The sequence below is a fragment of the Phanerochaete carnosa genome (genome assembly GCF_000300595.1).
Source record: "Phanerochaete carnosa HHB-10118-sp unplaced genomic scaffold PHACAscaffold_3, whole genome shotgun sequence".
Lineage (NCBI taxonomy): Eukaryota > Fungi > Basidiomycota > Agaricomycetes > Polyporales > Phanerochaetaceae > Phanerochaete > Phanerochaete carnosa.
In genome coordinates, this window is record NW_006767630.1 from 4,194,868 (window position 1) to 4,219,996 (window position 25,129).

At 51.8% G+C, this 25,129-nt stretch overlaps 9 protein-coding genes and 1 non-coding gene across 10 annotated transcripts; 2 read left to right on the forward strand and 8 right to left on the reverse strand.

Moving 5' to 3' along the window:
• Window positions 1–1,352: 1,352 nt before the first annotated feature.
• On the reverse strand, window positions 1,353–2,061 carry PHACADRAFT_253233 (uncharacterized protein). The gene is made up of 3 exons (XM_007393971.1): window positions 1,833–2,061; window positions 1,715–1,769; window positions 1,353–1,646 (listed from the first exon to the last, which is right to left on the reverse strand). Exons 1-3 carry the CDS (start codon window positions 2,018–2,020, stop codon window positions 1,368–1,370), a joined length of 522 nt encoding a protein of 173 aa, XP_007394033.1. The 5' UTR covers window positions 2,021–2,061; the 3' UTR covers window positions 1,353–1,367.
• A 367-nt stretch (window positions 2,062–2,428) lies between these two features.
• PHACADRAFT_253235 (uncharacterized protein) lies at window positions 2,429–4,198 on the reverse strand. The gene is made up of 5 exons (XM_007393972.1): window positions 4,003–4,198; window positions 3,705–3,825; window positions 3,414–3,655; window positions 3,269–3,366; window positions 2,429–3,217 (listed from the first exon to the last, which is right to left on the reverse strand). The coding sequence occupies exons 1-5, from the start codon at window positions 4,120–4,122 to the stop codon at window positions 2,668–2,670; spliced, it is 1,131 nt and encodes a 376-aa protein (XP_007394034.1). The 5' UTR covers window positions 4,123–4,198; the 3' UTR covers window positions 2,429–2,667.
• A 440-nt stretch (window positions 4,199–4,638) lies between these two features.
• Window positions 4,639–6,511, reverse strand: PHACADRAFT_117860 (uncharacterized protein; the record flags this gene model as incomplete). Its single annotated transcript, XM_007393973.1, has 7 exons — window positions 4,639–5,519; window positions 5,673–5,809; window positions 5,864–5,934; window positions 5,982–6,122; window positions 6,182–6,305; window positions 6,366–6,397; window positions 6,456–6,511. Coding segments are annotated over 7 exons (715 nt in total), but the record flags the coding sequence as incomplete, so codon positions are not given.
• A 193-nt stretch (window positions 6,512–6,704) lies between these two features.
• Window positions 6,705–8,468, forward strand: PHACADRAFT_253239 (uncharacterized protein). The gene is made up of 5 exons (XM_007393974.1): window positions 6,705–6,862; window positions 6,920–6,998; window positions 7,055–7,200; window positions 7,247–7,310; window positions 7,814–8,468. The coding sequence occupies exons 1-5, from the start codon at window positions 6,773–6,775 to the stop codon at window positions 8,425–8,427; spliced, it is 993 nt and encodes a 330-aa protein (XP_007394036.1). The 5' UTR covers window positions 6,705–6,772; the 3' UTR covers window positions 8,428–8,468.
• A 118-nt stretch (window positions 8,469–8,586) lies between these two features.
• Window positions 8,587–10,746, reverse strand: PHACADRAFT_253244 (uncharacterized protein). Its single transcript, XM_007393975.1, has 2 exons — window positions 10,633–10,746; window positions 8,587–10,291 (listed from the first exon to the last, which is right to left on the reverse strand). Exon 2 carries the CDS (start codon window positions 10,108–10,110, stop codon window positions 8,893–8,895), a length of 1,218 nt encoding a protein of 405 aa, XP_007394037.1. The 5' UTR covers window positions 10,111–10,291; window positions 10,633–10,746; the 3' UTR covers window positions 8,587–8,892.
• A 2,155-nt stretch (window positions 10,747–12,901) lies between these two features.
• Window positions 12,902–12,981, reverse strand: PHACADRAFT_t37. Its single transcript has one exon. It is a non-coding gene; the product is annotated as a tRNA-Leu (tRNA).
• A 216-nt stretch (window positions 12,982–13,197) lies between these two features.
• On the reverse strand, window positions 13,198–17,174 carry PHACADRAFT_253246 (uncharacterized protein). Its single transcript, XM_007393976.1, has 7 exons — window positions 16,893–17,174; window positions 16,582–16,840; window positions 15,790–16,531; window positions 14,519–15,741; window positions 14,198–14,465; window positions 13,813–14,144; window positions 13,198–13,765 (listed from the first exon to the last, which is right to left on the reverse strand). The coding sequence occupies exons 1-7, from the start codon at window positions 17,096–17,098 to the stop codon at window positions 13,433–13,435; spliced, it is 3,363 nt and encodes a 1,120-aa protein (XP_007394038.1). The 5' UTR covers window positions 17,099–17,174; the 3' UTR covers window positions 13,198–13,432.
• A 2,792-nt stretch (window positions 17,175–19,966) lies between these two features.
• PHACADRAFT_27160 (uncharacterized protein) lies at window positions 19,967–20,565 on the reverse strand (the record flags this gene model as incomplete). The annotated part of the gene is made up of 2 exons (XM_007392682.1): window positions 19,967–20,257; window positions 20,308–20,565. 2 exons carry the CDS (start codon window positions 20,563–20,565, stop codon window positions 19,967–19,969), a joined length of 549 nt encoding a protein of 182 aa, XP_007392744.1.
• Window positions 20,566–21,357: 792 nt separating this feature from the next.
• Window positions 21,358–22,739, forward strand: PHACADRAFT_27161 (uncharacterized protein; the record flags this gene model as incomplete). The annotated part of the gene is made up of 5 exons (XM_007392683.1): window positions 21,358–21,577; window positions 21,708–21,745; window positions 21,907–22,011; window positions 22,049–22,402; window positions 22,455–22,739. 5 exons carry the CDS (start codon window positions 21,358–21,360, stop codon window positions 22,737–22,739), a joined length of 1,002 nt encoding a protein of 333 aa, XP_007392745.1.
• A 1,557-nt stretch (window positions 22,740–24,296) lies between these two features.
• Window positions 24,297–24,806, reverse strand: PHACADRAFT_193855 (uncharacterized protein; the record flags this gene model as incomplete). Its single annotated transcript, XM_007393977.1, has 1 exon — window positions 24,297–24,806. One exon carries the CDS (start codon window positions 24,804–24,806, stop codon window positions 24,297–24,299), a length of 510 nt encoding a protein of 169 aa, XP_007394039.1.
• Window positions 24,807–25,129: the final 323 nt, after the last annotated feature.

Genomic DNA, 25,129 nt, shown 5'->3' on the forward strand with positions numbered 1-25,129 from the left:
CACCTCACAAAACTACAACAAGCTTCAAGCACGGAGAAGAATCGCTGCAATAATTGCAGCGTTCATTTTACCAACGCTGTGCTCGTGGCTTGCAGTGGTTGCGGGTATGTCTCTATATATCAACAAAACATTCAACTTCGACGTGCGCTTGGCTAAACTCTGCGGTCTGATCAACGCTTCGCGAAATATAATGGTCAGGACGCATGGTCGCGGTATAAGTGCAGCTGCGCCTCTTCTGGAAAAGCAGAGATGATCAGAAGTTCAAATTTCAGGACGTGATTAAGTGGATAAGTGCCTGGGCCGAAGCTCTAACTTTACCGGGCCTGGTGTCTGTGGACCTTTTCAACCATCCTGCCACTCAAAACGCACGTGTTAAATCGGAATATCATGCATGCGGTCAAATTCATCTCATTGGCTTGTCCAGAATGTCCCTCGACGCCAGCCACAAGCATCTACATCTGTCTGAGCAGACGAGGTGGTTAACCATTCGTCCTTCACTCCTAGACTTTCACCTGGCTTACATTAATATTGTGTCGGCCAACGCAGGTGAACGAGGGATATGTCGCACCGACGAAAGATCTCGCTGGACTCCTCATAAGTACGGGAGTGCCGGAATCCACCTGGAGCTTGTCGGTAATATTTCGCGCTCCACACCGACGTGCTGGGAGACGTACTTCAGGTCTGCACCGGCAATGATACCCTTCAAATGTGGCGTCCACTACGCGGCTGACTGGAAGACAGTTCCCAACGATGTGTTCGCCCGGCGAGGAGCTACTTGGGCAGAGTGGCTGAGGGACATAATATATCACTTCGTTTCCATCATTGCATCGTCTTTTGCTGCAGTGCGTATTCAGCTTACGATACTTACCTTTATTCGCACGCTGTATATACCCGATGTCTGAATGGAGCCTATGACCTGGTTACCGACGAATCTTCTGCCCATTCCCAGGAGAAGCATACGTGATTGACCACAGAGGTGGTCGATCGGATGCTAACCGGGATTCATTTTCTAAGCGAAATCTTTAGGCTGCAACACTCGTCTTGCAGACTGGTTCGTGAGCCACGTATACCCACGGCTTTCGACGTCGCATTAGAATACACGATCGGATAAAGTCTAAGGCTAGAGAAGCCTGGGTAATCTGGAATCCTGGTACTATAGTAAACTCCCTCGGACCTTGAGACACAGGAGTTTGAACAAGAGCGCCAGAAGGTTATCACTGTAAGCTTCTAACGAGTATAGATGCTCACAAATTATTTACTGTCTGGTCATTGCACGCCATAGAATGTACCAGGCGGTAAGTATTACCAAAACAGAGACTAACTGCGTCTACTAAAATGCCGATCACCAACTCTGCGACTCAGGTATGTTACAATTCATTGCTAATCGACGGCCGTCCACGCTCAAGTTTCTCACTTAGCACCTCGGCCCACTGCTGCGCCCGACGGCGCGATATCGCCTTGTCTTCGTTTCGCCAAGACTCAAGATCGCCGATGGCCGCCCAGAGCGTGCGTATATGTCCGTTGACAACAAATGTAATCTGCAAGACGTCAGGCCCGCGATTGTCGTCAACGTATGTTTTCGTGACGCCTTGCTCTTGCATCATGTCGATAAAGCGCTCGCGTGGGATAACCATTGCAGCGTGCATCTAGTAGCGGAACGTCCAAGCCATTCAATGGCATACCAAAAGTACGACAAACAACTGTGGCGACGCACCTGCAGCAACCGATGTCGCCCTCTCGGTTCCCCGAATATAAATTCAACGAACGCACTGCGAGAAACACCGTAGATGATTCAGCACGTTCCGCGCGTCACGCTACCATCGCTGACGTACATATGGGTCGCCAGCCTCTCTGGCGGATGGTTTGCCAAGTCCATGGCATACAAGCCGTACTCGAACAGCGTTGACCGCCAGTACGTAAGCCACTTGCCGATGGCTGTCATTTCGTCGTGAGCCTGCGGATTGGTCTCAGCCAGCTCCTGCCGGGTGGTGCTGCCAACTGCGCAGGCTCTCTTGTGCATGCGCCAGTGCGAGCGTTGACATTCTTTTGAGCAGTACCTTACGAGTCTGCATGTTAAGAGGGAGCGCATTAGCTTGACGGGATGTCACAAGGCCAGAGCTGGGAGAGATTATGGCTCACCGACACCCGCTACACTGCTTGAGGTCCGCTTTCGCAGCCTTTGTCTCGCAATTGTTGCAGCGTTCGAAGGAGCCTGGTTTATCCTTGCTACCACCAGTACTCATTTAGTCAGCAGTGATGGTCGTATTGACAAGGGAGCTTGCTGAGCGTGTAAGTACTATCAGCCGAGCTAGACACGTGTTGACGAGGCCTTTCGCACCGCTCACAGTCAGCAACATGGCGTTGACAATTTCACACATTATCAACGTACTTGAACGTTGACGTTTGTCGTTCAGCATGGTCTGTTAACATCCAACCACAACCCAAACGAACATCATATTCCGCCATCGAACAACCCAACGTTCAATATGAATAGCATGTGATACCTGCCCTGCTTGTAACAAGGTATATAAAACCTAAGGTATAAACACCACGCCCATAATTCTAGCGCAACAAGTGTATTGAAAATAGTAGTCCGGTAATGTGATACGGAGCCTCCAAACCCAGTTCATCGACATACTCGACATCAACTAAACGTGAGTGTATCCATTATGCGAAGAAGGCAACGGCGAAGACAACGCTTGCGACAGTCGCGAACGCAGAGGCGCGAAGAGCACCAGCTCCGCCGGGTTGAGCAGAGCCCCCAGTGGGAGCAGCACTAGCAGAGCCAGTGCGCGAGCCGGAGGCAGATGCGCCGCTGCTCGGCTTGCCGGTGGCCGCAGCAGGGGCCCCAGACCCAGACCCAGAGCTAGCACCGGAAGTGGCAGCACCCGAGATAGTGGGGAGCGCCGCGAAAAGGTCGGAAGACTGGTAGGTCACACAGTTCGACGACGCAGGGATACTGGCGGAGTACGGCATGGTGGTGATAGGGCCGAGTGACTCAGGGGGCTGGGTGTACGAAGTGGTGACGCCGTTTGTTACGTAGACGCCAGGGAACTGCATGGGATCTGATTCGCAAACCTCGAAAGTGCCGTTCTGGGCATTTTGGGGACAAACGTAGTCGATGCCAACGCGGTCGAGCTGATTGTAGCAATAGTTGGCGGCATCGGGGTCCTTCGGATCACACCATTTCATGCAAGCAATGCCGTTGCCGATGAATCTACACATTCATTAAATCAAGGCCATCACGCAATTGAAAATTTGAACTTACTGCGTCCAGTCGCCGACCTGAGTGTAGGTGCTGTTGTCCTTATTACCGCTCAAGGGCAAGTTGTTGGAGAAGAGAAGACCACCTAAGGGGTTGCCGCACTGGCAAGATGTCAGCTGTGCGTTGTGAAACATAGGTCACTACTCACGAGATCAGCACCGCGAGGGTCGAGTTCGCCTCCGGTGTCGTTGGCGAACATGTTGAGCTTCGTCTGATCGACGAAAGCGAAGATCATATTGTACGTGGGCGCCTGAAGGAGCTGGATACCAGTAATGGTGCCTTCGGGGATGAGACGGGTACCGTATTTGTTCTGGGTGCACCACGCAACCTCATCGGCCTCGGAATCACCAATGCTGGTGGGCCCCGTAGGCGGAGCCCATAGACAAAAATCTGCATCCAACATGAGCGTGGCACAAGCCCCGGAACAATAAACACATACCGTCGATGTGGTTGACCAATGCAGTCTGACACATGGAATCTTGGTTCTGGGTGGTGGAATTACACACATTGTATCCACTCTGAGGGCCACGGCCCTGTGCCTGGGGCTCGACTTGTTGAGGCTGAGAAGTAAACAATTAGCAAAGGGCTCCGCCATCAGAACCAAAAAAGCGAAGGTCGACGGCGACGAATTCAGCCACTCATGTATCGCGGCCCTCATACAGGTTGCACAACTTGCCTACGCCGGCGTAGGAGGGAGTCGTATGGGTAGGCGGATGAATTGACGGACAAACACTTACAATGCCACTTGGATAGTCAAACTGCAGGCTGAAGAGGGGAGGGTTGCAGATGAAGGTCGGTGCTTGCGCGACGACGACACCGGCAGCCGTCAGGAGTAAAGAAAGAGTGACGCGGGACATTGTCCGTGGATATTAGTTGTGTGTTACGCGAGGGAGACGAAACCGAGTCAGCGGGGACTAACGTAGACGGTGAGAGAAAGAGAAAAGAACGTTGTCTTCACGATGGTGGTGACGCTCAAACTTATATACAAAAAATATTTCAGACTCCGCATAGATCAGCTGGTTACTCCCGGCACCTACCGAGAACCGATCCACGCGCATTGCACACGATCATCCCACGTGACCGCGCTCGACGCTGTCATGCCAGGAGTACTTAAGCCTCGAACGTTGCTCTACACTCAACTGCTTCCTCTTTCTTTCAGCCACCATCGTCAAGACTCACCCCTATCGAAACCACCGCCTCCACTCCCCACGATGGTTAAGACAGCGACAGGTTAGTCATTCACGATCCGGGCATCGATGCGTCTCATCAGGGGCGCTTGCAGAGACGAGGTCTAGAGCTGCTACTAAGGCCGTCAAAGACGGCAAGACAAAGGCAAAGGGAAAGAGTGGGTGTATGCGCTGTCTTCTATCTACCCGACTGACTTCGTCCTCAGGCACCCGCGCCCCAAGTGCATACAATCTATGGATGAAGGAGAACCTCAGGAAATATAAAGAAGAACACCCCGATGTTCTCCAAAAGGATATCATGAAGGCTGTATGCGCCCACTATTCTCTCTTTTCAGCATCTGCTAACTTCACCGTGTTTCTCTAGGTTGGTGCGCTTTGGAAGGATGCGCCAGAAAATCCAAAGCGCAGCCAAGAACCCAAACCGAAGGCTGAAAAGGCGCCGCAGGCCAAGGCCAAGAAATCCGGCGATGAGACCGCCACCAGTGAGCCTGAGCCTTTAAGCGATGATTAGGCTAGTGCATACATCTACCATTTATCTGCTCATCACGCCCCGCGTTGCGTTTCTCTCTCTGCGTATGACCGGGCATGTCTCTCGATCGCGTCTCGCGTATATTACTCTGCCGCGTATTCTACGATCACAAAAATATCTTCTTGTCGCCTTAACGTCATTGTTGCCTTGTCGACGTCGCACTCATTGATGGTGCCCAATGTTCTGGCATGTCCTTCTGCCGACGCGTCCAGAATGCAGGCTGTGTAGCTTGTCAAGGGCGACTCGTGATGCTCGCACGAGCGGGCTCCTCCACATGTCTGTGTTCAACGAAAATTCAAACAAGTATACCAGCATGTCCACATTGCACTCGAGTATATACTACAGCGCGTGCTCTCTAGGCTTTCACGAACAGACGCTAAATTATCATCGACTGCGCTTTCCCAGCACCGACGCAGGTGTGCACAGCGGACCCTTTTCTAGCGCCGTATGCTCGCTCGTGTCATTCTCAACACCCAGATCCTCAGCGAGTGCCGAGGCATCTTGCGGTGTCAGCGGGTCGGTCGCCAGAGCCCAGAACCTGCGGTCGTCAAGTAGAACCCAGTACGTTAGCACCCAGAGTCAATGTATGCGCCAGTCGCAAGGCCAGAGAGTTCATAGAGCATGAAGGTTCAAACGACTGCCAGGAGCTGCCGAGAAGAAGACTGGTTAGGTAGTGGGGCGAAGCACGTACGTATTGAAGACCTTCTTGCGCCGCACCCACTCGGCGCGCCATTGTGTCCAGTCCTTGTCAAGTTGCGCGAGGTCTTCGGCGGAGACCAGCGACGATCCTGAACGCAGTGGCTCGAGGTGGGCGGTGCACTTCCTAATCTATTGTGGGCGCTCAGAGAGAGAGAGAATATACATCTAGGCCGCGCGGCGTACCTTGGTTGCAGTCCCATGTAGCTGGGTTTCCAGCTCGTCGTCCGTAGGTGTTATCTTCAGCTTAGCGAGTTCTTTGCGGTGCTGAGTGGGCGTTATGCGCAATGCTTGCGGAGCGTACCTATGTTCGTAGCCTTCAGCTCGGCCGTAAGCGCTTTGTTAGCCTCTTCGACGGCCTTGTGCTCGTTCTCGAGCTGCTTCAGCTTCTCCACAGGCATGTCCTCGAGATTTGCCTGATTGGCGACGAAGAATGTTGTCTTGCCTAGCATACACCGGTCGCCAAAGCCCTTTGTCCCCGCATACATGAGTCAGAGAGCGCACCATACGTCTTCTGTACCAGTTCTCCTCTCTCTGCCAGTGCAGCTAGAATTTTTTGCGTCGCCGTCTTCGGGACTGCGCCCTTCAGATTCGCGGCGACATCAACTGCGCCAAAGGGGCGATTCATCTGTCAACAGCGGGGCTCATAAGTATGCATCCACGACATCTCGGAACAAAGTTCGCATGCCCGTTTGATGTACGCGAGAACCGTGTCCTCCGCTGGTAGGTCATGAGATTCACCAGGAAATGGCGGACGGAGCGCACGCATCAAGCGCACCTTCTTGGCCCTTCAGCACCACGACCTTCGTTTCGGGCTTTGGCTTGTTGGACATCAGTGTTCTACGATAGTTTTCCGGCGCAATCTAGGTCGGAGCTGGTAAGGACGAAGATGTCGTTCAATGCGGTTGGCCGGGTCTACACAAACTCCACTTACAGCGGCGCGAGTGCGGGGAATGCCTCGGACCCTAACCCCGATGCGGGGGTGACATAACCGAAATCCCGAGTCCACCTTCTTGGAGCCCGTTCACCCTCCTCTGGCTCTTTTCTCTTCTCTTACATCTTACATGACCTGAATTTGTGCGCAGGCTGCAACGAATGAGTTCCCATGACGCGGTCAAGCATGACAAGCAGAGTCTACACTACATCGTACGCTCCGGACTGGCGGGGGGGATTGCAGGCTGCGTCGTGAGCTCTTACTCAGGTTGGTTCTTGTTGGGACACTGCTGAGCTGGGATTATGCAGGCAAAGACGGTGGTTGCGCCACTTGACAGAGTCAAGATCCTCTTCCAGGCATCCAACCCTGACTTTCGCAAATACGCCGGTACGCCACCTCACTGCACCCTGCTTGTGTGTATGTGCACTCACTTCTCCTGCCAGGAACATGGAGTGGCGCGTTCAGTGCTGGTTCACAGATCTACAGAGAGAACGGAGTTATGGGGCTCTTCCAGGGCCACTCTGCGACCCTACTGCGTATCTTCCCGTACGCGGCCATTAAGTTCATGGCGTATGACCAAATAGAACATGTGGGTCTACTGCTACTTGTGCATACGATATACTGATGATCATCAGATATTAATGCCTACAAGAGCACAACAAACTAACATGCGAAGATTCCTCGCGGGGGCACTGTCTGGTGTGTATTAGTCTCTCGAGTTCGATCGCTTGCGGATAGTTGCGGCCTACTTCCCAGGCATAGCACAAAGGCGGGGCTTCAGCTATATGCGTGCATCGTCCAAGATGGTTGAAGAGGGGTGACTGCGGTTGCTCCTGCCTCTCTTCGTCAAGCGCTGGATAGTGTCGTCTCCCCACTCTCCCTCCAGACAACAGATGAAGGTGGTCAGCTGTCGGGAGCAGGATGTCTTGTTCTCACATCATTGGGCCTTACTAGAAGCATTCCGAAAGCTGCTGTGTCCGAGGACCCTGCACTTGTCCTCCAGAGAGCTGCCAGCACGCTTATGAACCGACGAAGTTCCAGCATGATCTGATGCGTCTGTTCATGTAGCTCTGTGGCATCGGGGATGCATTGCGCTTATGCCTTTGTTCTGGAACTCGAGCTATGCCTGCGGTCCCGCGTAACACTGTGGCCAACATCACTTACTTCTCTATGGCAAACGCGTGCTGACACCATCTACGCAGGAATGACATCTGTACTATTCACTTATCCTCTAGATCTCATTCGCGTCCGCATGGCTTACCACACTCGATCGACCAACAATGGCCGCCTTTCTAAACCTACATTCCTTCAAGCTGCGTCTGAAGTCTACCGTGAAGCTCCAAAGGCGCCGTCCTCATCCCCATCCCCTACTGCCTCCACATTATTCACACGCTTCCCTGTCCTCAAGTTCTATCGCGGCTTTACAGTCACTCTTACAGGCATGGTGCCCTACGCCGGCACGTCCTTCCTCACCTGGGGCTTCCTCCGCGCCCAATTTATACCCCCGTCACCCGACGGCACGGGCACGAAGCGCCACCCGACGCCCATTGCCGACCTTATCATCGGTGCCGTAGCGGGTACTGTCTCCCAGACAGCCTCCTACCCGTTTGAGGTCGTTCGCCGACGCATGCAGGTCGGCGGTCTCACTCACCCGGACCGTTGGATGCGATGGGGCGAGACCGTGGGCACGATTTGGCAGCAGAAGGGCTGGCGCGGGTTTTACGTTGGCCTCAGCATCGGATACCTTAAGATCGTACCGATGACGGCTGTGAGTTTTGCGGTGTGGCAATGGGGGAAGCGGATTCTCGGCGTTTAACGTTGTATCTAAACTTGAGTAATCTCATAATGTATAGCATCTCACCCTCTCCGCCAGTCATCAGGCATGTGGAGATAGACACAAGTTAAGTGGTTGAAGTCTAGTTGACGGTGACATAAAGTCGACGGTAGTATGAACATATTGGGGATGAGGGCTACAGTTGGGTGCGCATGGAAGGGCCATGCGACAGCCGAGGGGCGGGCGTATGCGACAGGATGCAGAAGACTCAGGAGTTATGCCACAATAAAAGTGCATCGGACAAGTTGAATGTGGGAAGCGGTAATGGAGCGCTATATGACGGGGGTATCCAAGAGAGCATTGAAGTATAAGACAAAAAGCGAAGGCGAGGTATCAAGATAGTCCATGCTATAGTACAATGAGCCTAGGCGATGATGGAGATAGAGATGCACCACGAGAACATGAAAGCATACGAAGGAATCCGAGTGTCTGGGATGAGGGTGGGCGTTAGTCGAAATGTGTCCGCTCAGCACGGAGGAGAGTGCGGATGTTGATGTTGAAGCCGTGGCAGTCCTCTAGCCAGACTCCACGCTTGCCGCTAAGCTCGACGACGCGCTCCCAAAACTGGCGCACGCGTGGATGTGGGCGATACGAGCGCATGCGGTAGCTCTCGGAGCTCAGGTCGCGCAAGTATTTCAGCTCCGGGAACGCGTCTTTGCGCAAAAGGCTCGCAAGGAGCTCAAAGAGCGTGAAGAAAGGCTCGCACGAGAATCCGTCTGGGTCACCGCGCATGCGCGCGTCGAGATCGCGGATACCGATGAATTTGATGTTCGGGTGCGCAGGGAGGAGGATATGTGCGGTTATCCAATCTGGAGACTGCCAGTGCCACTCCGCGTCGGCAGAGCAGATAAACTCTCGCAAATTCGGGCACCAGGTAGCGAGCGGCACGGGGGTCACTGGTTGCGTGCGTTGCGGCGCTGTCAGGTAGTGTTTCTCGATCAGCGAGGACGAATGGCCAAGTTCGAGCTGGACGAGCTTCACGCCATGGGCCTGGAAGAAGGACGCGAAGCCGGGACCGGTGTAACTGAAATCAGAAGAGAGTACCGAAAGGTTTGTGAGCTTCGGCATGTCCCAACTGGAGAGGACAGCGAAGGTGTTATTGTCCAGCGAGACCTTGAGGGCTTTGAGCGAGGGTAATCGGACGTCCATCTTCGTACCGGCCGTCGTCGATTGCGAGAACATGGCGCGGAAATTTGGGGAACACGAGGACAGCTCAAGGTACTCAAGCTGGATGGCCAAATTTGTAAGTAGCGGTGTCATGCGCTGCTGGAATGGCGCATCGCCGTAACTGGTCCAGCTAAGTCTGCGGATCTTTGGGTTCGCAACAAGCTTCAGAATAGCTTCAGGACTGCATCGTGGATCGGGGCCGTCGTCGTAGAGGCTACGCTGAAGTGAATGATAGTCTGAATAGATGACGAGATTGGGAGTGAGTTCGACGATGGACAAAAGGTCGGCAGGAGCGCAACGTTCGAGCACGGGAGTTTGAATGTGAATGCGACGAACGAAAGAACCGTAGGTGCAAGTAGGCGATTGAAGGGCTTGCATAATGAGAGTGTGGGCGAGCTTCTTGGCCTGTACGGCGCTGGATATCCAGATGAACTCGTAGAGATGCTCAATAGCGTACGCGTGCCATGCCCTGCAGACACGCGAAAGCGCGAGCATCATTCTGAGCGCCACGCGGTACGAGTCGAAGCGAGTGGAGGCGTCGTCGAGGAAGGAGAGTTGATGTGACGCGTTTAGCAGGTCGCAGTCCTGGGAACAGGCGTGTTTGATGACCACACCCCAGATTTCCGGAGGAAGGTGAGGAAGGCTAGTCGTTGTTGCCGGGGCTTGTGGAGGCAATTTCCTGTGAGTCGTCGTCATTAGTGACCTGAGGCTACAGAGAGCTATACATGTACGGAATGAAGGCAGCTAATCGTAGGCGTATAATCTTTGCTGAACGACGCGCTTTGGGACATCACGATGATAGAGAGAGAGAAAATGAGTGTAGCGGAAACGGAATATTGTGATAGGTGGGCTGCTGAGCATATAGGACATGAGAAAGTCTATGCTCATGATTGGGAAGGTTCCCATGTAGCAAGCGTGGCGTGTTCACGTCGAAGCCGGTGACACAATAATAGAGTGTCTGGAGAAGAGGAACAAAAGGCGGAAGGCAAAGAGTAAGATATAGCTCGAGTAGAAGCTTACTTCTTAACCTTGAACCGCTTGCCCACCAACTTGAAGGCTTTCGCGAACAGCGGCTTGGTCGCAGCTACGTGGTCGTCGGCGGTCGAGTGCTGAGGTGGCTCTGGCGCTTTCGCCGATGTACGGCGGGATAGTAATCGAAGGGCACGCATGTTGCGTGAAGGGTCGTGCGATGTAGAAGGGGGCGCGCAGGTGGTGGTGTGCGGGAAGGAGAGAGTGAGGGCCAAGCGCTTTTGACTTGGTGCGGGGGCTCTTTTGGGCGCCTGCAAATGTGCGCCCGAAGACAAACACCGGGAATTTTGGCGCCTCCAAGTCCCATGCAACTTCCCGTTCCTCCAGGCCTTGGCCTGCACGCGAAGCTAACGCAGCCCGGCCACGTTGCACACGTACACTCTCTAACACATCTCTTTCCGTTCTCAGCAGATTCCTTTTGTCTATTTCTTCGGCGCCGGCCTCGGTGGATAGCCTGGTTCCGTACCTGATTTTGAAAGCGCGACGAACCCAGGGCGGGTGCCGATCCGCTACGGGCGGGATGGCGCCGATAGGCTTGCACCAACCAGTTAGTAGAGGGCGTCGCGCTGGCACATACTTGGCCGACACGTTCCGCGGAGTGCGCACTCTTCGGTTCCATTGTTGCACGCTGCATTAGGCGATGCCCTGACATGGTCACAACCCTCATTTTGGACACATCAGACTTGGTGTGGGACGTGTCTCATCTGGAAGCGTACTGCTGTAAAGTCTCCTTAGACTGCCACTTCTGGCGGACAACAAGCGAAGCATCGGCGATTTATAGCCTTAACTCCATACCTACGAACATGATATACTTTCGAGGATCGTCCACCATGCCTAGCAGCAGCAGCAGCAGATAACAAGTTCTCTCTGTCGTGGTGCCATGGCTACGCCCCCTGGCTGCGCTCCCAGATCTCAGCGCTCAGCACATGTGTCGGGCTAGAGGTACGCACATGTCTGATATCTAAGGGCCTGTCCGTTCTATCGCTGTTACAGCAACAGTCTCTTCAGTGTCAGGTTTCATCTATTATCGGATAGACACTGCGAATCCGGTCTCTCAATCTCAGGGGCCGGGTCGGCGTAGCGGACACTTCGCAAGTTAGCCAACCCGGCCCACCAGTTAACAATAATGGTCATTGCTCTCCTTCCCCACCTCTGCTATTTTCGTCTCGCACATTCGATCGCCAAACGGACAGACCCGTTCTTGGTCTCTTTCACACCCCCTCCGAGTTGACGTTATCCCCGACGGTCTCTACAGAATCCCACATTCTGGATATCACTGCAACTTGTTCCGAAGGCATTTATCCTGCCTTCTTTATGGATTCCGGAGGCATTGTGGCGGCCACGCTGCAGTGGAGTTCGCGGCTGGTTGTTGGCTGGGGCCGGAAGCTTTGCGCAGTTCGTTCGGCTTCCCGAGCCGGTGGCTACCCATGCCATCCTAAGTGCGCACCGCACTGGGTCAGTCTACTTTGACTGTCCACAGAACTGTGTAGTCCCGGCCTCAGCCTCGTGGTTTGTAGCTCTAAACGCGAGACACATGATTCCGCCCGCGAGTTAATGTCAGCCTTTACCCTCCCATATGAAATCCGCGCCAGACTTCAGAAGGTTTGCTGGTCCTGCTTCCAGGCATGCTTGTGCCTGCGGATCATACGCGAGGCGCAGATCTCGTGCGAACATACCTGGAAGGCTGCAGTGGGCATGTGGGCGTGGCGGCCACGCCGTAACAAGTTGGTATCCGTATCCTTGCTCGACGGTCCGACGTATTTATTGTGACGGTTCTAACAGAATCCAGACACAACCTTCTGATCCGTCACTGGCGGATGTCGATACGTGTCTCTGACTGCACCCTCACTCTCGCGCGTTCTGCTCGACCTTTCGCACTTGCATTGAGGTAGGTGTCCAGTGCCGGTAGACGAAATGACAGCACCAACGCCGACTTGTGCGGATGTTATTCGACGTCGGCCTCCAGGCGCGTATCCGGATGGTAGATGCACAACCTTACTAGCTCGGTGCGCGTCTTCGGTTGCAAATTTTGTGGACGATCTTAGGATTCGCGAGACGTGCAGTATTCTTTGTAAGGACGCGCTTGCGTGACACCATCGTCTTATGAAGTGCATCGAGCAGCAGGCCGAGAACTGGGCGAAGGCAGCAGTAATCTGACATTTTTAGCCGGCTCTCGTTTGGGCAGCCACTGCCAGTCCGAAAACGCGCGTGGATTCGCCGTGGTTCGTTGTAGTATATGAGCAAAAGGTGTGAAAAATTATGATGAGAGTGGGATTCGAACCCACGCCCTTTCGGACCAGATCCTTAGTCTGGCGCCTTAGACCGCTCGGCCATCTCACCGTACCGTATATGGAGAAGGCTGAAACCAATCAAAGTGTTAAGCTAACAGTGCCTGCAGCGAAAAAATGCGAGTACCTCAGCTGCTAGCACGCCCGGGCCGTAGCACAGTATTAGTGTGCTCCGGTTTTGTAGAACTTAGAGAGGACTCGTATGTCATAGCATGAGTAGTCCATCTGGCACCGCACATAATATTGATGCAGTATCGGAAGCGGAGACTGAGCACTAGAGCAATTATATATCGTATGTACATCGTAATGTATGCAATATGCAGGATTGGAGGACAAATGCAATAATTCACAGCTTGGACTAAATTGTAGAGGCATTAGGACGAACATGCATGCAGGTGGAGCAACGAAGGAATGCATTATATCAGATACGATCCGGATGAACGATGTAAATGTCTGTGGTGGTCATCGAGTGCAGACTTAACGGTAGTGGTAGGGTGAGGGCACTACGGTGACGGCGAGTGGCGACTACGCCCGATACCCATGCCAACACGAACCAGGGTCTCAAGGCATGCATGGCCGTTGATGAGGAGGTCTTCGTCCCATTCGACAACACCCTTCTCAAACAAGACGACGATAGTCGACCCGCCGAACGCGAAGTAGCCAAACTCTTGCCCGCGTTTGACTTGATCCCCTTCGTTTAATGTCGTCTTGATGCTCCCAACCATCATCGCACCAATGCAGACAGCCATAACACGCCCGAACTGAGGACTATCGATCGGCACAATTTTTCGTGCGTTTTCGCCGTAGACGTCAAGGGCAGTCCGAATAGCTTGAGGCTGCAGCAACGTCAGTAACAGCATATTATGAAGGGGAGAAGACTTACATTGACGGTGTAATATTCGCCAGTAATATGTGTTATGGGTCCGATGACGCCATCGACAGGCGAGTGGAAGCGGTGGTAATCTTGGGGTGCGAGACGGAAGATACATAGGGCGCCGCCGTTGTAGCGTTCAGCCTCCGATGCGTGGGCTTCACCTAACAGGCGCTGCACAGAGAATTCGCGGCCTTTGATCCATAGCTTCGTCGCCTCATTAACTGTCTCGAAGGCCATGAGACGGCAGTCGGCACCACTGACGAGACGATATGGGTCGTCCGGTGCTTCGACAGGTCGTGCACCCGGCTTGAGCTCGCGGTAAAAGAACTGGTTGAACGTCTCTGCCAGATGTATTGTTAGTGCTTAGCCGAGGCAAAGCTATGGTACCGCTCACTAAATTCTGCGATCGGTTTCAAGATCTCGTCGACTTTCAGTTTGTGGAACTCGACGAAGGGCAAGATATCGCGTGCAGATTCGGGTGAATCGTATTTTATACCCTGCTTGACTGAAAGTGATCTCAACAACCGGCGGGCACGAGCACCCTCCATACGACTCTTCCAACCCTTGTACAGGAGACGGATACCCAGGCGTACGTACACCTGCATTTTCTCCTCCTCGAGTTGGCCGGTCATGCGATTCTGCACAATAATATTCGCTGAGTTCTGTGCTGTCGATCAGTATATAACTGACAAGCGGAACCGACAAAGATATGTACCGCGCCGAGGCGATAATCGCCGCTTGAGACCTTTGAGATGACTTTGGTATACCATTTACGCTGCGCCTGACTCGCCGTGACAAAATTACCGACGACAATCCGGTCGACCCTCGCCCAATCTTGACTCGCGCAGACAGCAAGGTGAGTGACGATATCGACCTCCGCCTTTGCGTTCATCCGGGGGCGATGACACAACGGACAGCTCTTGACGTTGATGACGCGCTCAAAAGACACATCCGAAGCAGGCGAACTCGATCCTGATCCCGAGATAGAGCCAGACGAGTCTTCTGCATCCGACGATGACGACGACGACGCCTGTCGACCGAAGCCTACACTACGCGGCGATGATGTCCGGGAAAGCCCCAAAACCTCGTGGAGAGGCTGCTGTGACGGTGCTGTCGGCTGTGGGGCTGGTTGCGTGGGCTTGCGAAGCGGCTCAGGATCAGGCGTGGGAATATTCTGGGGCGGACCGGAGAAATCAAGCTTGTCGAGGTTGAGGCCGAACTGTGTCTCATTGCTGCCCAGTACGCTCGGAGTGACCGGCGCACTAGTGTCGAACGAGGTGTCGTCTACGTCAATGCGCTTCTTCTCCGAAGGCGGACGACAGAGTTCTGTTTCGAGGCATTGAATCGTCTCATTAACAGTGAGGACTTCATTGGGCTCCTTGCCAAAGCGAATGAAGAAAGAGTCGACGGTCTCTCGGCTGAGCGTTGAGCCAAGCGAATCGAGCATCGATGTAAGCTCAAGGCGTGAGATTGTGCCGCTATCGTCGGTATCGTACTGCTTAAGGTATTGCCGCCAGAAGCGCTGTCGTAGAGCATCGTACGGCTGGTACTTGGCACGGACGGTGAGCACCGGGTTGTGCTTCGATTCCCACGGCATCTGCTGTTCGGTCTGGAGAGGCAAGACAAACTCCTGCAGGCTGTCTTGGGTGCCGTCGTTATGTTCAGGATACAGCCTAGTCTTGTCGTCCTTCTTCGGAGCCTTCGCGAGCAGTTCCGAGACTGAGAAACTTGCGGCGCCAACATGGTCGTTCGACGACAGTTTGTCCCAGTCGAGGACCGTCATGTGTACTTGGAAGGCGCTCTCATACCGTCGTACGTGGAAGAGTAGCTTCTCGTCCCAGTTCGGATTGAGCGAGTGCCTTATAATGCGAGTACGGAAGACCTTCTTGCCGAAAGAGATGACGACAAAAGGGTCCATGTCCCAGCCCGTACGCGTCACTGTATCTTGTGAGCCTTCAAACCATCGCTTTGCGCATGAGTACTTACTATTTTTCAGTTTTGGTAGATCCGTCGCCCCCTTGATCTCCAATAGTACGATGCCGATGATATCGTTGCTCGCAGAGAAGTTGTAGTGTCTGCTCTTGGCACCCCACGACTTCGGGAACCGCGCCTTACCTCCTGCAGGAGGACGTACGGTTACGGCACTGGGTGGTGGAGTTAGCGGAGGTGTTGGAGCGTCGGTATGAAAGTTCGTGATGGATGGCAACCCAGACAGTGTTGAGGGCATCGTGGTCGAGTCAAGCGACGAAGATCGTTTGTTGCTTGGCCGGCGCAGATGGAACTTCTTAGTAAAGGACGGCGACCGACGCTTGGCGGGCAGCTTTTTCATCGTCGATAAGGCAGTCGGTGTCATCTGCGTGTCAGAAAGCGTAGGACTTGGCGTGAGCGTCGGGTCTGGCATGGCATGCGGCGTTGTCGCCGCGTCGCGCGAACGAGACATGATAGCCGCTTCATCGTCTTCCAGGTCGGAGGCAGAATCGCCTTCGTCTGAGCTTAGCCCGTCGTCCTCAAACTCAGGTCCAGCTTCGTGCGACCGGGTAGTGCCAATACCTTCGGTCGGTGGTGCGGATACAAGACTTGGCCTTGAGAGCTTGACAAGGTCTGTATAGATACCATGAAAGTTGCGGTGGGCGACGGCATCTGGTGGTTGTACAAATCCGAGTTTTACTTGTATGGTACCGGTTGCATGAGTCGAGCTTCGGGTAGACACCACGTTGAACGTGAATGGCTAAGTCTGCGCTGAGTGACAAGCGCGGAGAGGATAGCGAATAGCCGTACCATATTATTAGGGTCATCAAAGGAGTATGCGTTATCATCACGGAACCAGCCATCCAGAGGTATCGCAACTTCGCCAAGGTAATCCTTCTTCAGCATGTCCTTGTCCCAGACAACGAGCTCTATGCCACCGAGCTTCTCGGCGAGCGATAAATGTAAGGAAAAGTCAAACGTGGCATCTTTCGCAGAGTATGTGGGGTTTAAAGTGCGCTTTGCGACAGGTGTCTGCTGCTTGTTGCTCAAGACCGAGACCACGACGAATCTATGGAGATGGTCAAGGAAGATGTCGGAGTAGGGATGTCAGCAATACGTACGGGTCGCTCGCACCATTCTTATCTTTTGCCAGCAAATCTCTGCAACCCAAGACTCGAATGCGAAGGATGACCGCTGGGCTCTCTCCTGGAAGGGGCGAGAAAGTGTGCCTGCCACTTGCTCTGCCTGTCGAGACGCGCACGGGAAGTCGAGCGGCGGTCTTGAGAGCCTTGCCAAGTTTGAGAGCCTTTGGGGGAGCCCGCACCATTGGAGCGTTAGACGATGCTCAGAACAGCGTAGGCAACGACGAAAGACGAGAATTAGGAGGTGGCAAACGAGCGAGGGCTGGGGGCGGGCGAAGCGGAACCAACGTCAGTCCCAGGCATGCGGTAATATATCGCTTACGTAATACGCGCAGGCGGTGATGCACAGCGCCTTGCGATGCACCGCCGACGAGCAGTATTTCCAGAATTTACTAACAATATCGCGACGGACTGTGCGTGGGGTATCAGAGTCCTCGACTGCGCTGGTGGCAAGTTTGATTGCTTTAGATGTCTCTAGGGTTACAGGAGACCTCCTGCGTATGAGCCTCGCGACTTTACACCAGCAATACCACGCTATTCCCTTTGCCGTCAGATCTCAAAGGTACTGTGCGACGAAGATCATCACGGCTCCGGGTTACGCTTGTTGCAACACATATAGCAAACAGTTTCGAAATCTCGTGTTGTTCCCGGCGCGCACAGCCGCTGGCTTGTTCGCAGTCGAGGTGCGCGCTTTGAACCACACGCCATTTTGTGTTTTCAGCTTTTCGTCCGATTTTGTGTTACCTCCCGCTCAAGGCCATCTTACACACCGTGTCCTCTGCCAGCGCGGCGTCTGGCGAGATGTCAAGATGCCATGGAGTGCCTCGGCGGCCTGACTCTGAGGACGGACAAGGTATGTGACGCATAATAGCATCTCTCAACTCATTCCACTTACTTAGCAGCGTCTATGGCTGAGCTTGTGATGCGCTGTTCTCTGTCGATACTTGCGCACTCAGCTCGCGAGTTTGGCTCTTCTGTGTAGGACTGTGCCGTCTACAGAGCTCGACCGTGTCCTCCGTTTTGAATTTAACCACGATTGGCCCCGCGTGCTGTCCGTCGCTGACTCCAGCAGCTTTATCCATTCTGTGTAGACTACCCAGCCCTCCGGTCGACGCGCCTGCCGCGGCCCGCCGCTCATTCTCCGCGGGCCCGCATCGGTGCATGCCGCTGTCCTTTTCACGGCGTCGGGGTCGGTGTGCACTCGCCGCAAGGCTATAACAACATGGCCCTGCGCAATGAAAGCCCTGCAAGCTCCGACGTCATCATATCAAAGATGCAGTGGTTGTTGATGTTACCTTCGCTCATAATGTAGGCTATAAGTTTGGAACATGGCTAATGTGCTTCATGTACACTTCTACTTCCAAGCTGCCACCTTCAAATTGGATGCGCCACTTCAGGATCAGGCGTGGGCTGTCTATTTGTAATCGTATTGTTCCTCGCGCCCCTGACGTCGCGCACTGTGCCACTGACTCTGAGACTGTTCAAGTAACAACCGGCAAAGCACAAATAAGTAGGACCGATACTTGCCAAATCAACCTCTATCAAGGGACCATGCAAGTGGTGGAAGGTATGGCCTGGTAGAGGTTTAAGCATCTGCAGAATGTATCTGCAATACTACTAATTGAAGAGAGGCACAATGAACTGAGACAAAATCTGGGATAGATCTACTAACTTTGAATCTGTTCACACCACCAATAGTATTGGAAATCATCCAGAATTGAGAGGCTCCCATGTGGTAGATGAAAATGATAGACCAGTGTTATATCACTTTGCATGTAGCATTATGTGTGCTAGTGAGCTCATTGCATTAGGCATACAGCACTTTAATACTATTAGCAAGCTTATTGTGCCATATATGCAGCGCTGGCCATTTGCGATCACATTGCAGCAACTAGCAGAATGTGTTGTGGTGCTCACCAGCGGTGAGTCCTGTGATGCTAAGCATATTGGGTGGAGTCTAGAAACTCTCCATAGATGAGCTCCCCACATGCAGGGCCTGGCTTTGACTGTCGGGTGTGCTTGAGGCTAGCAGAACAGATGCTCAGTCTGTACTGCAATACAGTCAGTACTCTACAGTGTTAACAATGAGATGATATATACATGCTCAGAAGAAAGGAGGTCTCTGAGCATGCACAACAGGAAAAGCAAGTAAATAAGGAAAGTGGCAGGTGCCTTAGCAACTGGTTAGTCAGAAACAAAATAACAAACATGCTATCTGATAAATCCTGTCCAATAGGAGTCCGTGCCATTCTGAGACATGTGTGTGAGAGTGCACAAACACAAAATCCAGCACTTCCCCTCAAGCCTTTGCAAGGCCAAGGGCAGAAGCAAAGTGCTTAACCTTCATAGATGGCAAAGCCTTTGTGAGAGTATTAGTGACCATGTCCTTGATAGAACAGTAGGTGACAACAAGGTTGCCAGACTTAATGTGACTACAATTTCTAAATGTAATGAAGAATTGTCCTGTACAGACTGGCACCTTAGAAGCTTTTCAGCACTGTCACGAAACTTTGCCCCAAGGTGTGGGAACATAAAGTGTATTGACACTTGTTGTGAATTAAATTTGCACAGGTGGGGAATTGATAAGTAATCAACAGTAAATTCCAGAAATATTACTACATGTTCTTTTATAGGTTATGTACTTTCTAATCTAGTCAGACCAATACACAATGTTTGTTAGGAAGCTGAGACTAAGAGAAACACAGCAGGGAATGAACTGGCACTAGAGCCGAGTGTGCTCTGCATACGTCATATTTAAATAAGGAAGTATAATGTGGAGCACATTATCTGGGGGACTCAGGGACAACACAGCACATGCTGCACTTCAGCAGACCAGATGTAGGCTTGTCCCATGCCAATTTCTTGTGAAACTGGCTGGGCCGTCTTGTCATCCAACCAAGGGGGTCAAATAAGCACTGGGTGGGCTGGGTACCAATGAGTTGGAACTTAGAAAAATTGTGTCTCTGCGACTTGCTCGCAGACTCAAAATCAACTGCTCCATGCTCGGACATCTGATTAACACAAAACAAAGTGGTTTTCCTGTTAGTAGGCACTTAGTACATGTATAAATCAATATCATCCTCAGTGTCCAATGAGAAAACTGTCTCAACGAGCCAATCTTCACCCTTCTGCTGTTCTGACCCTGCTGTGTCCAAAGAAAGGCTTCTGCTAGAGCTCAAGATAGACACCCTGCAGTTGACAATCATGTTGACCAAACTTGTGGAGGTGCTAATGCCTGACTGTGACTCTGTATCAGAGTTGCCAGCACTTGAAGTACTATCCCAACTGCAATCTTCAGACAAGTTACTATCGCTATCTGACTGTAAGCTCCTGTCCGAGCTTGTCTATGATTATGATTAGATAGCAGACATTTATGTGAAGTGTACAGTCACACACATAAAGTGATAGCATTCTTGAGATGACCCTCTGATGGCTCAGCTGATGGTTTAGCTGGTGGTCTCGCATCGACATCTGAGTTAGTCCTAATCCAGCTGGGGCAGTCTCCAATAAGAGGCAATGCCCATTGGTGCTCACAGAGACTATCGAACAAGCAGTTGTACTTGTTCAGAGGCCCAGAAAGTTGGTTCAGTCTAAGAACCACAGCCTTATTGATCTGCCTATTGTCTGCCTCTAGCGTGTAGCCCTTTTGCATCTTGTATGGCTTATGGATGCAGAGCGACTGTACCAGTTGTTGAATATCCTTTGACAGCCTGAGATCTGGTGATGCATGTTTACTGCCTTGTCAGCCTCCCAGGATGTCATAGATTTTGCGCTTGAGTTCCTGCAGCAAGTTGACGCAGGGTGAAATTGACTCTAGCCATTCTGCAAATGCATTTGACCTTTGCACTTTGTATAGCGTCTGCAGAAACTGGTTATTATCCATTCATGACAAGGCTGATTCAGGACAAATCTTGATGAGCAGGTTTTCGTGCTCTTACAGCAAGTCTGTTGGGATGAATCCCTTTGGATGACCTGAGGGGTTCACAACCCAGTTTATCATGATGATATGTCTACAGCAAGTGTTGGTTATTACCTGCATGTGTTAAAACAGAAGCAGATGCATATACCAAAGAGGTTTAGGCCAAATGTGCTCTAGGTTGTGCACAAGATGCAGCATTTGATGTGCATACTTTGTTTGCCCAAGTCTGTGGTAAAGAGGTGCAAATTTCTTGATCATAATCAAGATTCTTCCAGAGTCTCCGACCTTGATAGTGTCAGTAAACTCACGAATGTACAAGGTGTCGCGCAGAAACAAAATTGAGTTCTCAAACATCATGTCACCTTCTGGCATGGTGGAGTTGTCATTTTATTACATATATACTGCCTCATCTCTAGCCTCCCACAGCTCATCGACCATTAGGTTGTTGGTGAACCACTCAACAATCTCTTCTACATGGTGATACAAGTTATTGAATGAGAATAATTCTGGGTACCCTTTGGCAGGATGATCAATGACAAGCCTGAGCTTCAAGCAGTGAAGCACTTGAGCAAAAAGAGAGACAAAGATGAGATCTCTACAGACATGGTAGAGAGGCAAGCTAGAGATGGTGATGGGCTTCTGGTCAAGAACGGTGTTGTAGAAAACAAGCGATGCGGGATCATGAGCACCTATGCTTTGGTCACTTCAGTGCTTCTCCAGAACATCAAATACGAGATGGAGTTGGGTGTAGAACAACCCTGATGAGTGGACAATAGTGATGAGAGAGTTCCGAATGTTGTCATGACCTGCACAGTTCTGCTGAACAGTTCAGATGCAAGATATGGATAGTTGATCACCACTTATAATCTTCACAGTACCAGTGGACAGCAGGTCAGAGTTTTTGGAATATACTGTAAGTGCTTATAAATTCTTTTGAGCACCTCAGCATTCTCTGTTATTGTTAACTCATCGACATTGATGTATGGCAGAAGATGGATTGCTGTGCGGTGAACTGGAATTTTCTCATTGCTCTTGGGTTGTGTGTCTTCTACTATCTTTGCAAACTGGGCAAAGGCCTCGCCACCAAAGTCAACTAAAATATGGAGCATGGTATATACCATGCACTTGTGGAGAAGTGTTTCCTCATCAGGCTTCAGCAGGGTGTCTGTGACGTCCAGGGTCAGTGTGATATCTTGCTACTTGAGACATTTTAAAGCCCCACAGTGCATCGCCATACCTCTCCATGCTGCATACACCCAAGTTGGCTTGTTTGTGCACTGCTCCTTTTCACTGGCACTGCAATGAGGTGGTCAAAACATGTGACTCATCAGCAGTGGACGATGATAGCCTGCTGCCTGCCAAGATTCAGCACCTCAATGAATTAAGTCCTTTCATCAAGAGGAATTCAGTGGCCGACCCTGTGCAGCCACCATTACCACTTAAGTATGCGCTGAAACCACGAGCTGTGAAGCATGGGCCAACAGTGATATCATCCATGGTGGCTGCAGCACTATCAGCTGAAGTGGCAGCTGACAAGTTTCAAGATCAGCAACTTGGATATTTGCACCAGGTAAGTTTCCATTCATGCTGTATGCTGTCATGTTAGTAATTTGAACTGTCAGTATTTGCCGAACAAGATGCTAGCTGGTGGTGCTTCTGGGCTATCCTCACTGTGTCCTGCCATTACTTGGTGGCCTACTATGCATATCGCACCACGTATCCCATTAAGTAGGATCTCTCAAGAGCTCCCCGTAGATATCTCTACCTCTTTGACAGCTGTGAGGCCTGTCAAGCATGGCAAACACACACCCGAGAGACTACTGACTGCTAGGTTGGAGCCAGAGAAGACAGCTCTTGACTTCCCACAATCACCTGGACAGTCTGCATTTTATAACTTGAATTCCTAATAGAGGTGATCTGTGCGAGCCCAAAAATATATGTGTTGACCAGGTTGCAAGAGATAACTGAGTTTGAGGACATGATTTCAGTTGCGGGCAAAGCAGACCAGATGTGATTTTTCTAAGTCTCAACTCAGTGATAAGATAAGATTGGGCACTTGAAACCCCCTATTGGTTTGCCGACGAGTCTGCCCAGTCTGCTTGCAAGCTTGCGTCGCATCTCTTGCCCAAATGGGATGCAATAAGACACTTGGAGTTTTAGGGTTGGGGGGAGCCGAGCCGAGCGAAGCGAGGCAAGGCGATGTTGCTGAGGTGAAACTAGAATGCGAAGGTCCGAGTACTGTGAGGTACTCCGGATGCTTTCGTGATGACACTCATCAGCCTATTCCAGGAAATACTTATACCTTGCGCCATGGGACATTGGGGAGGGGCAGTACCATGGACACCGCGTGCCGGAGCTGAAGCCGTCGGATGGATGCGTAATGAGCATTATGACTATCCGCGTTGTGATTGGCCGGCCCTCGGCAAAATTGGCAGATGGAGTTATAGGCTGCATTGCAGGTTAGGAAATGCCTTATGCCTTATGCCTTAGGGTTATGAGCACTTGTAGGGGTCGGTAGGGGCCATTTCAAGCACCGACCCCTGCCCTTGACGCTGGCTGCTACCATTTGACGCTGGCTGCTACCACTTGACACTTGCTTCTGACGCAGTGCGTGGCTGCCAGTGGCGACTGCATGTGTGCAGAGAGGCGGCCAAGTACATCAGAGTGGCTGTGGTCAGCATGCTTCAGAGAGCGACCGCCAGTGGCGACTGCGTATTTAGTGGGGAAGCAGCAGAGTAGTTGTGGTCAAACCTCGCCAGCGATATGCAGATGCCAGTGGCGACTGCACGTTGGCAGGGAGACATTAAAGTACCTTTGGTCATAACCTTGCAAATTGGTTAAGGTGTCCAGTGGCGAACATATATGAGTGAAATTAGTCGAGCAGCATTAGCCAATCTTACGCTTTATATGGCTGCCAATGGCGACCACATATGTGTTTTGTTGTTGTTTGTGGGAAAACAGCACAAATAGCTTTGGTCAACCTGGCGGGCTGCATGTGGCCACCAGTGGCGACTGCACATTTGCAGGAAGAAGTTAAAGTGCCTTTGATCATAGCCTTCCACACTGCATAAGGTGACCAGTGGCGACCACATACAGGCGGAACGAGCGATGTAGTATTACCCAATCCTGCAATCCACACATGCTGGTGGCCTAATCATGAAGATAGCAATCATGCATTTCAATGGCTGGGAGTAGAAATATTTATCTCTTACATGCAAGATCGCCAGCAGCGGACACTCAGCTAGCAGCGAGTAAAAGCACGCTTAAATGACTAATGACGAACATCTCGCCATGCGGACAGCAATGTGCGTTGTGCGTTAGCTATGCTTTGAATGACTGGCTAGTTTGCACATTGCTGACAAATAATCAGCCACTGTCTGCAGATTTGCTCCAGGAGTCCCATAATAGCATTTACTACACCAAGAAACATGACGATTGAATTTATGATTTATACAATATACAATTCACTTCTCGCATTCCATGTGCTCTGTCTCCACTGCGTCCACACTCTCGTCGAGCGCAGCTTGATATGCCGTTGCTTCGGCGACGTCTGGCCTTGCTGCAGCCTTGTTAGACAGCGCTCGCTCAGCCTTCCAGCTAATAGACAGTGACAGAGTGCGAGAGCAGTAGTAGGTAGGCGAAGAGGTGAGGCTGATTGTCAGTATCTCTGGAGAGGGAAGAAGCCACCGGTTGTCAGCGCCCTGCACTTCTTCTTCGAGCTCGGCGAGGTACAACGACGCCGCTGGATGATCGTTGTCGTTCGCGTGCTCGATCTCCTGATTAAAGTCCTGTGCAAACTGGGACCCTATTGGAGGGTCCTCGGGCAAACTCTCTGGTTCCTCGTAATAACCCCCCCAAGGCAGCTCAAACCTGGGCAGATGGCCCACAGAAGCGACATGATGCTGCCAACGCTGGATGCAAGAGGTGGTCTCTGGAAAGAAGTTGACAGTGAAGGAGTATTGTGTTGCTATCATTCTACCCCTTTTTTGGAGGGGGGTTGGTGGTTAAAATGTGGGTTGTGTGATTAAAAATCTGCAAACACTGTGAAAAGGGTAAAATGCACTCTGGAGAGCACTTTCAGATGTAAATACTGTCAAATGGCAATATTCAGTGGCCAACAAGAAAAATACCCGATCGTGCAGCAGTGTGCAATTAGGAAGAACATGGTACAGACACTCATATGAAACAATACTATGTAATGAATCAGTATTGCATTAATAACCTGATCGTGCAGCGGCGCGCGATCAGGAAAAACATCATATTGTAGACACTCATATGAAGCAATATTGTGTCATCA

What these genes read in the sequence shown, in the direction of transcription:
- PHACADRAFT_253244 (XM_007393975.1), bottom strand. Translation starts at nt 10,110, where the DNA reads ATGATGCTCGCGCTTTCGCGTGTCTGCAGGGCATGGCACGCGTACGCT.
- PHACADRAFT_253235 (XM_007393972.1), bottom strand. Translation starts at nt 4,122, where the DNA reads ATGTCCCGCGTCACTCTTTCTTTACTCCTGACGGCTGCCGGTGTCGTC. An exon ending in TTGACTATCCAAGTGGCATT is followed by an intron (nt 3,826 to 4,002) that starts GTAAGTGTTTGT and finishes TTTACTTCTCAG; the next exon opens with CCTCAACAAGTCGAGCCCCA. An exon ending in ACCCTCGCGGTGCTGATCTC is followed by an intron (nt 3,367 to 3,413) that starts GTGAGTAGTGAC and finishes ACATCTTGCCAG; the next exon opens with TGCGGCAACCCCTTAGGTGG.
- PHACADRAFT_253233 (XM_007393971.1), bottom strand. Translation starts at nt 2,020, where the DNA reads ATGCACAAGAGAGCCTGCGCAGTTGGCAGCACCACCCGGCAGGAGCTG. An exon ending in GAGAGGCTGGCGACCCATAT is followed by an intron (nt 1,770 to 1,832) that starts GTACGTCAGCGA and finishes TGTTTCTCGCAG; the next exon opens with TGCGTTCGTTGAATTTATAT. An exon ending in GGCGACATCGGTTGCTGCAG is followed by an intron (nt 1,647 to 1,714) that starts GTGCGTCGCCAC and finishes TTCCGCTACTAG; the next exon opens with ATGCACGCTGCAATGGTTAT.
- PHACADRAFT_253246 (XM_007393976.1), bottom strand. Translation starts at nt 17,098, where the DNA reads ATGGTGCGGGCTCCCCCAAAGGCTCTCAAACTTGGCAAGGCTCTCAAG. An exon ending in TTGATGACCCTAATAATATG is followed by an intron (nt 16,532 to 16,581) that starts GTACGGCTATTC and finishes GCGCAGACTTAG; the next exon opens with CCATTCACGTTCAACGTGGT. An exon ending in GCGAATATTACACCGTCAAT is followed by an intron (nt 13,766 to 13,812) that starts GTAAGTCTTCTC and finishes ACGTTGCTGCAG; the next exon opens with CCTCAAGCTATTCGGACTGC.
- PHACADRAFT_253239 (XM_007393974.1), top strand. Translation starts at nt 6,773, where the DNA reads ATGAGTTCCCATGACGCGGTCAAGCATGACAAGCAGAGTCTACACTAC. An exon ending in GGGGGATTGCAGGCTGCGTC is followed by an intron (nt 6,863 to 6,919) that starts GTGAGCTCTTAC and finishes GGGATTATGCAG; the next exon opens with GCAAAGACGGTGGTTGCGCC. An exon ending in TGACTTTCGCAAATACGCCG is followed by an intron (nt 6,999 to 7,054) that starts GTACGCCACCTC and finishes TTCTCCTGCCAG; the next exon opens with GAACATGGAGTGGCGCGTTC.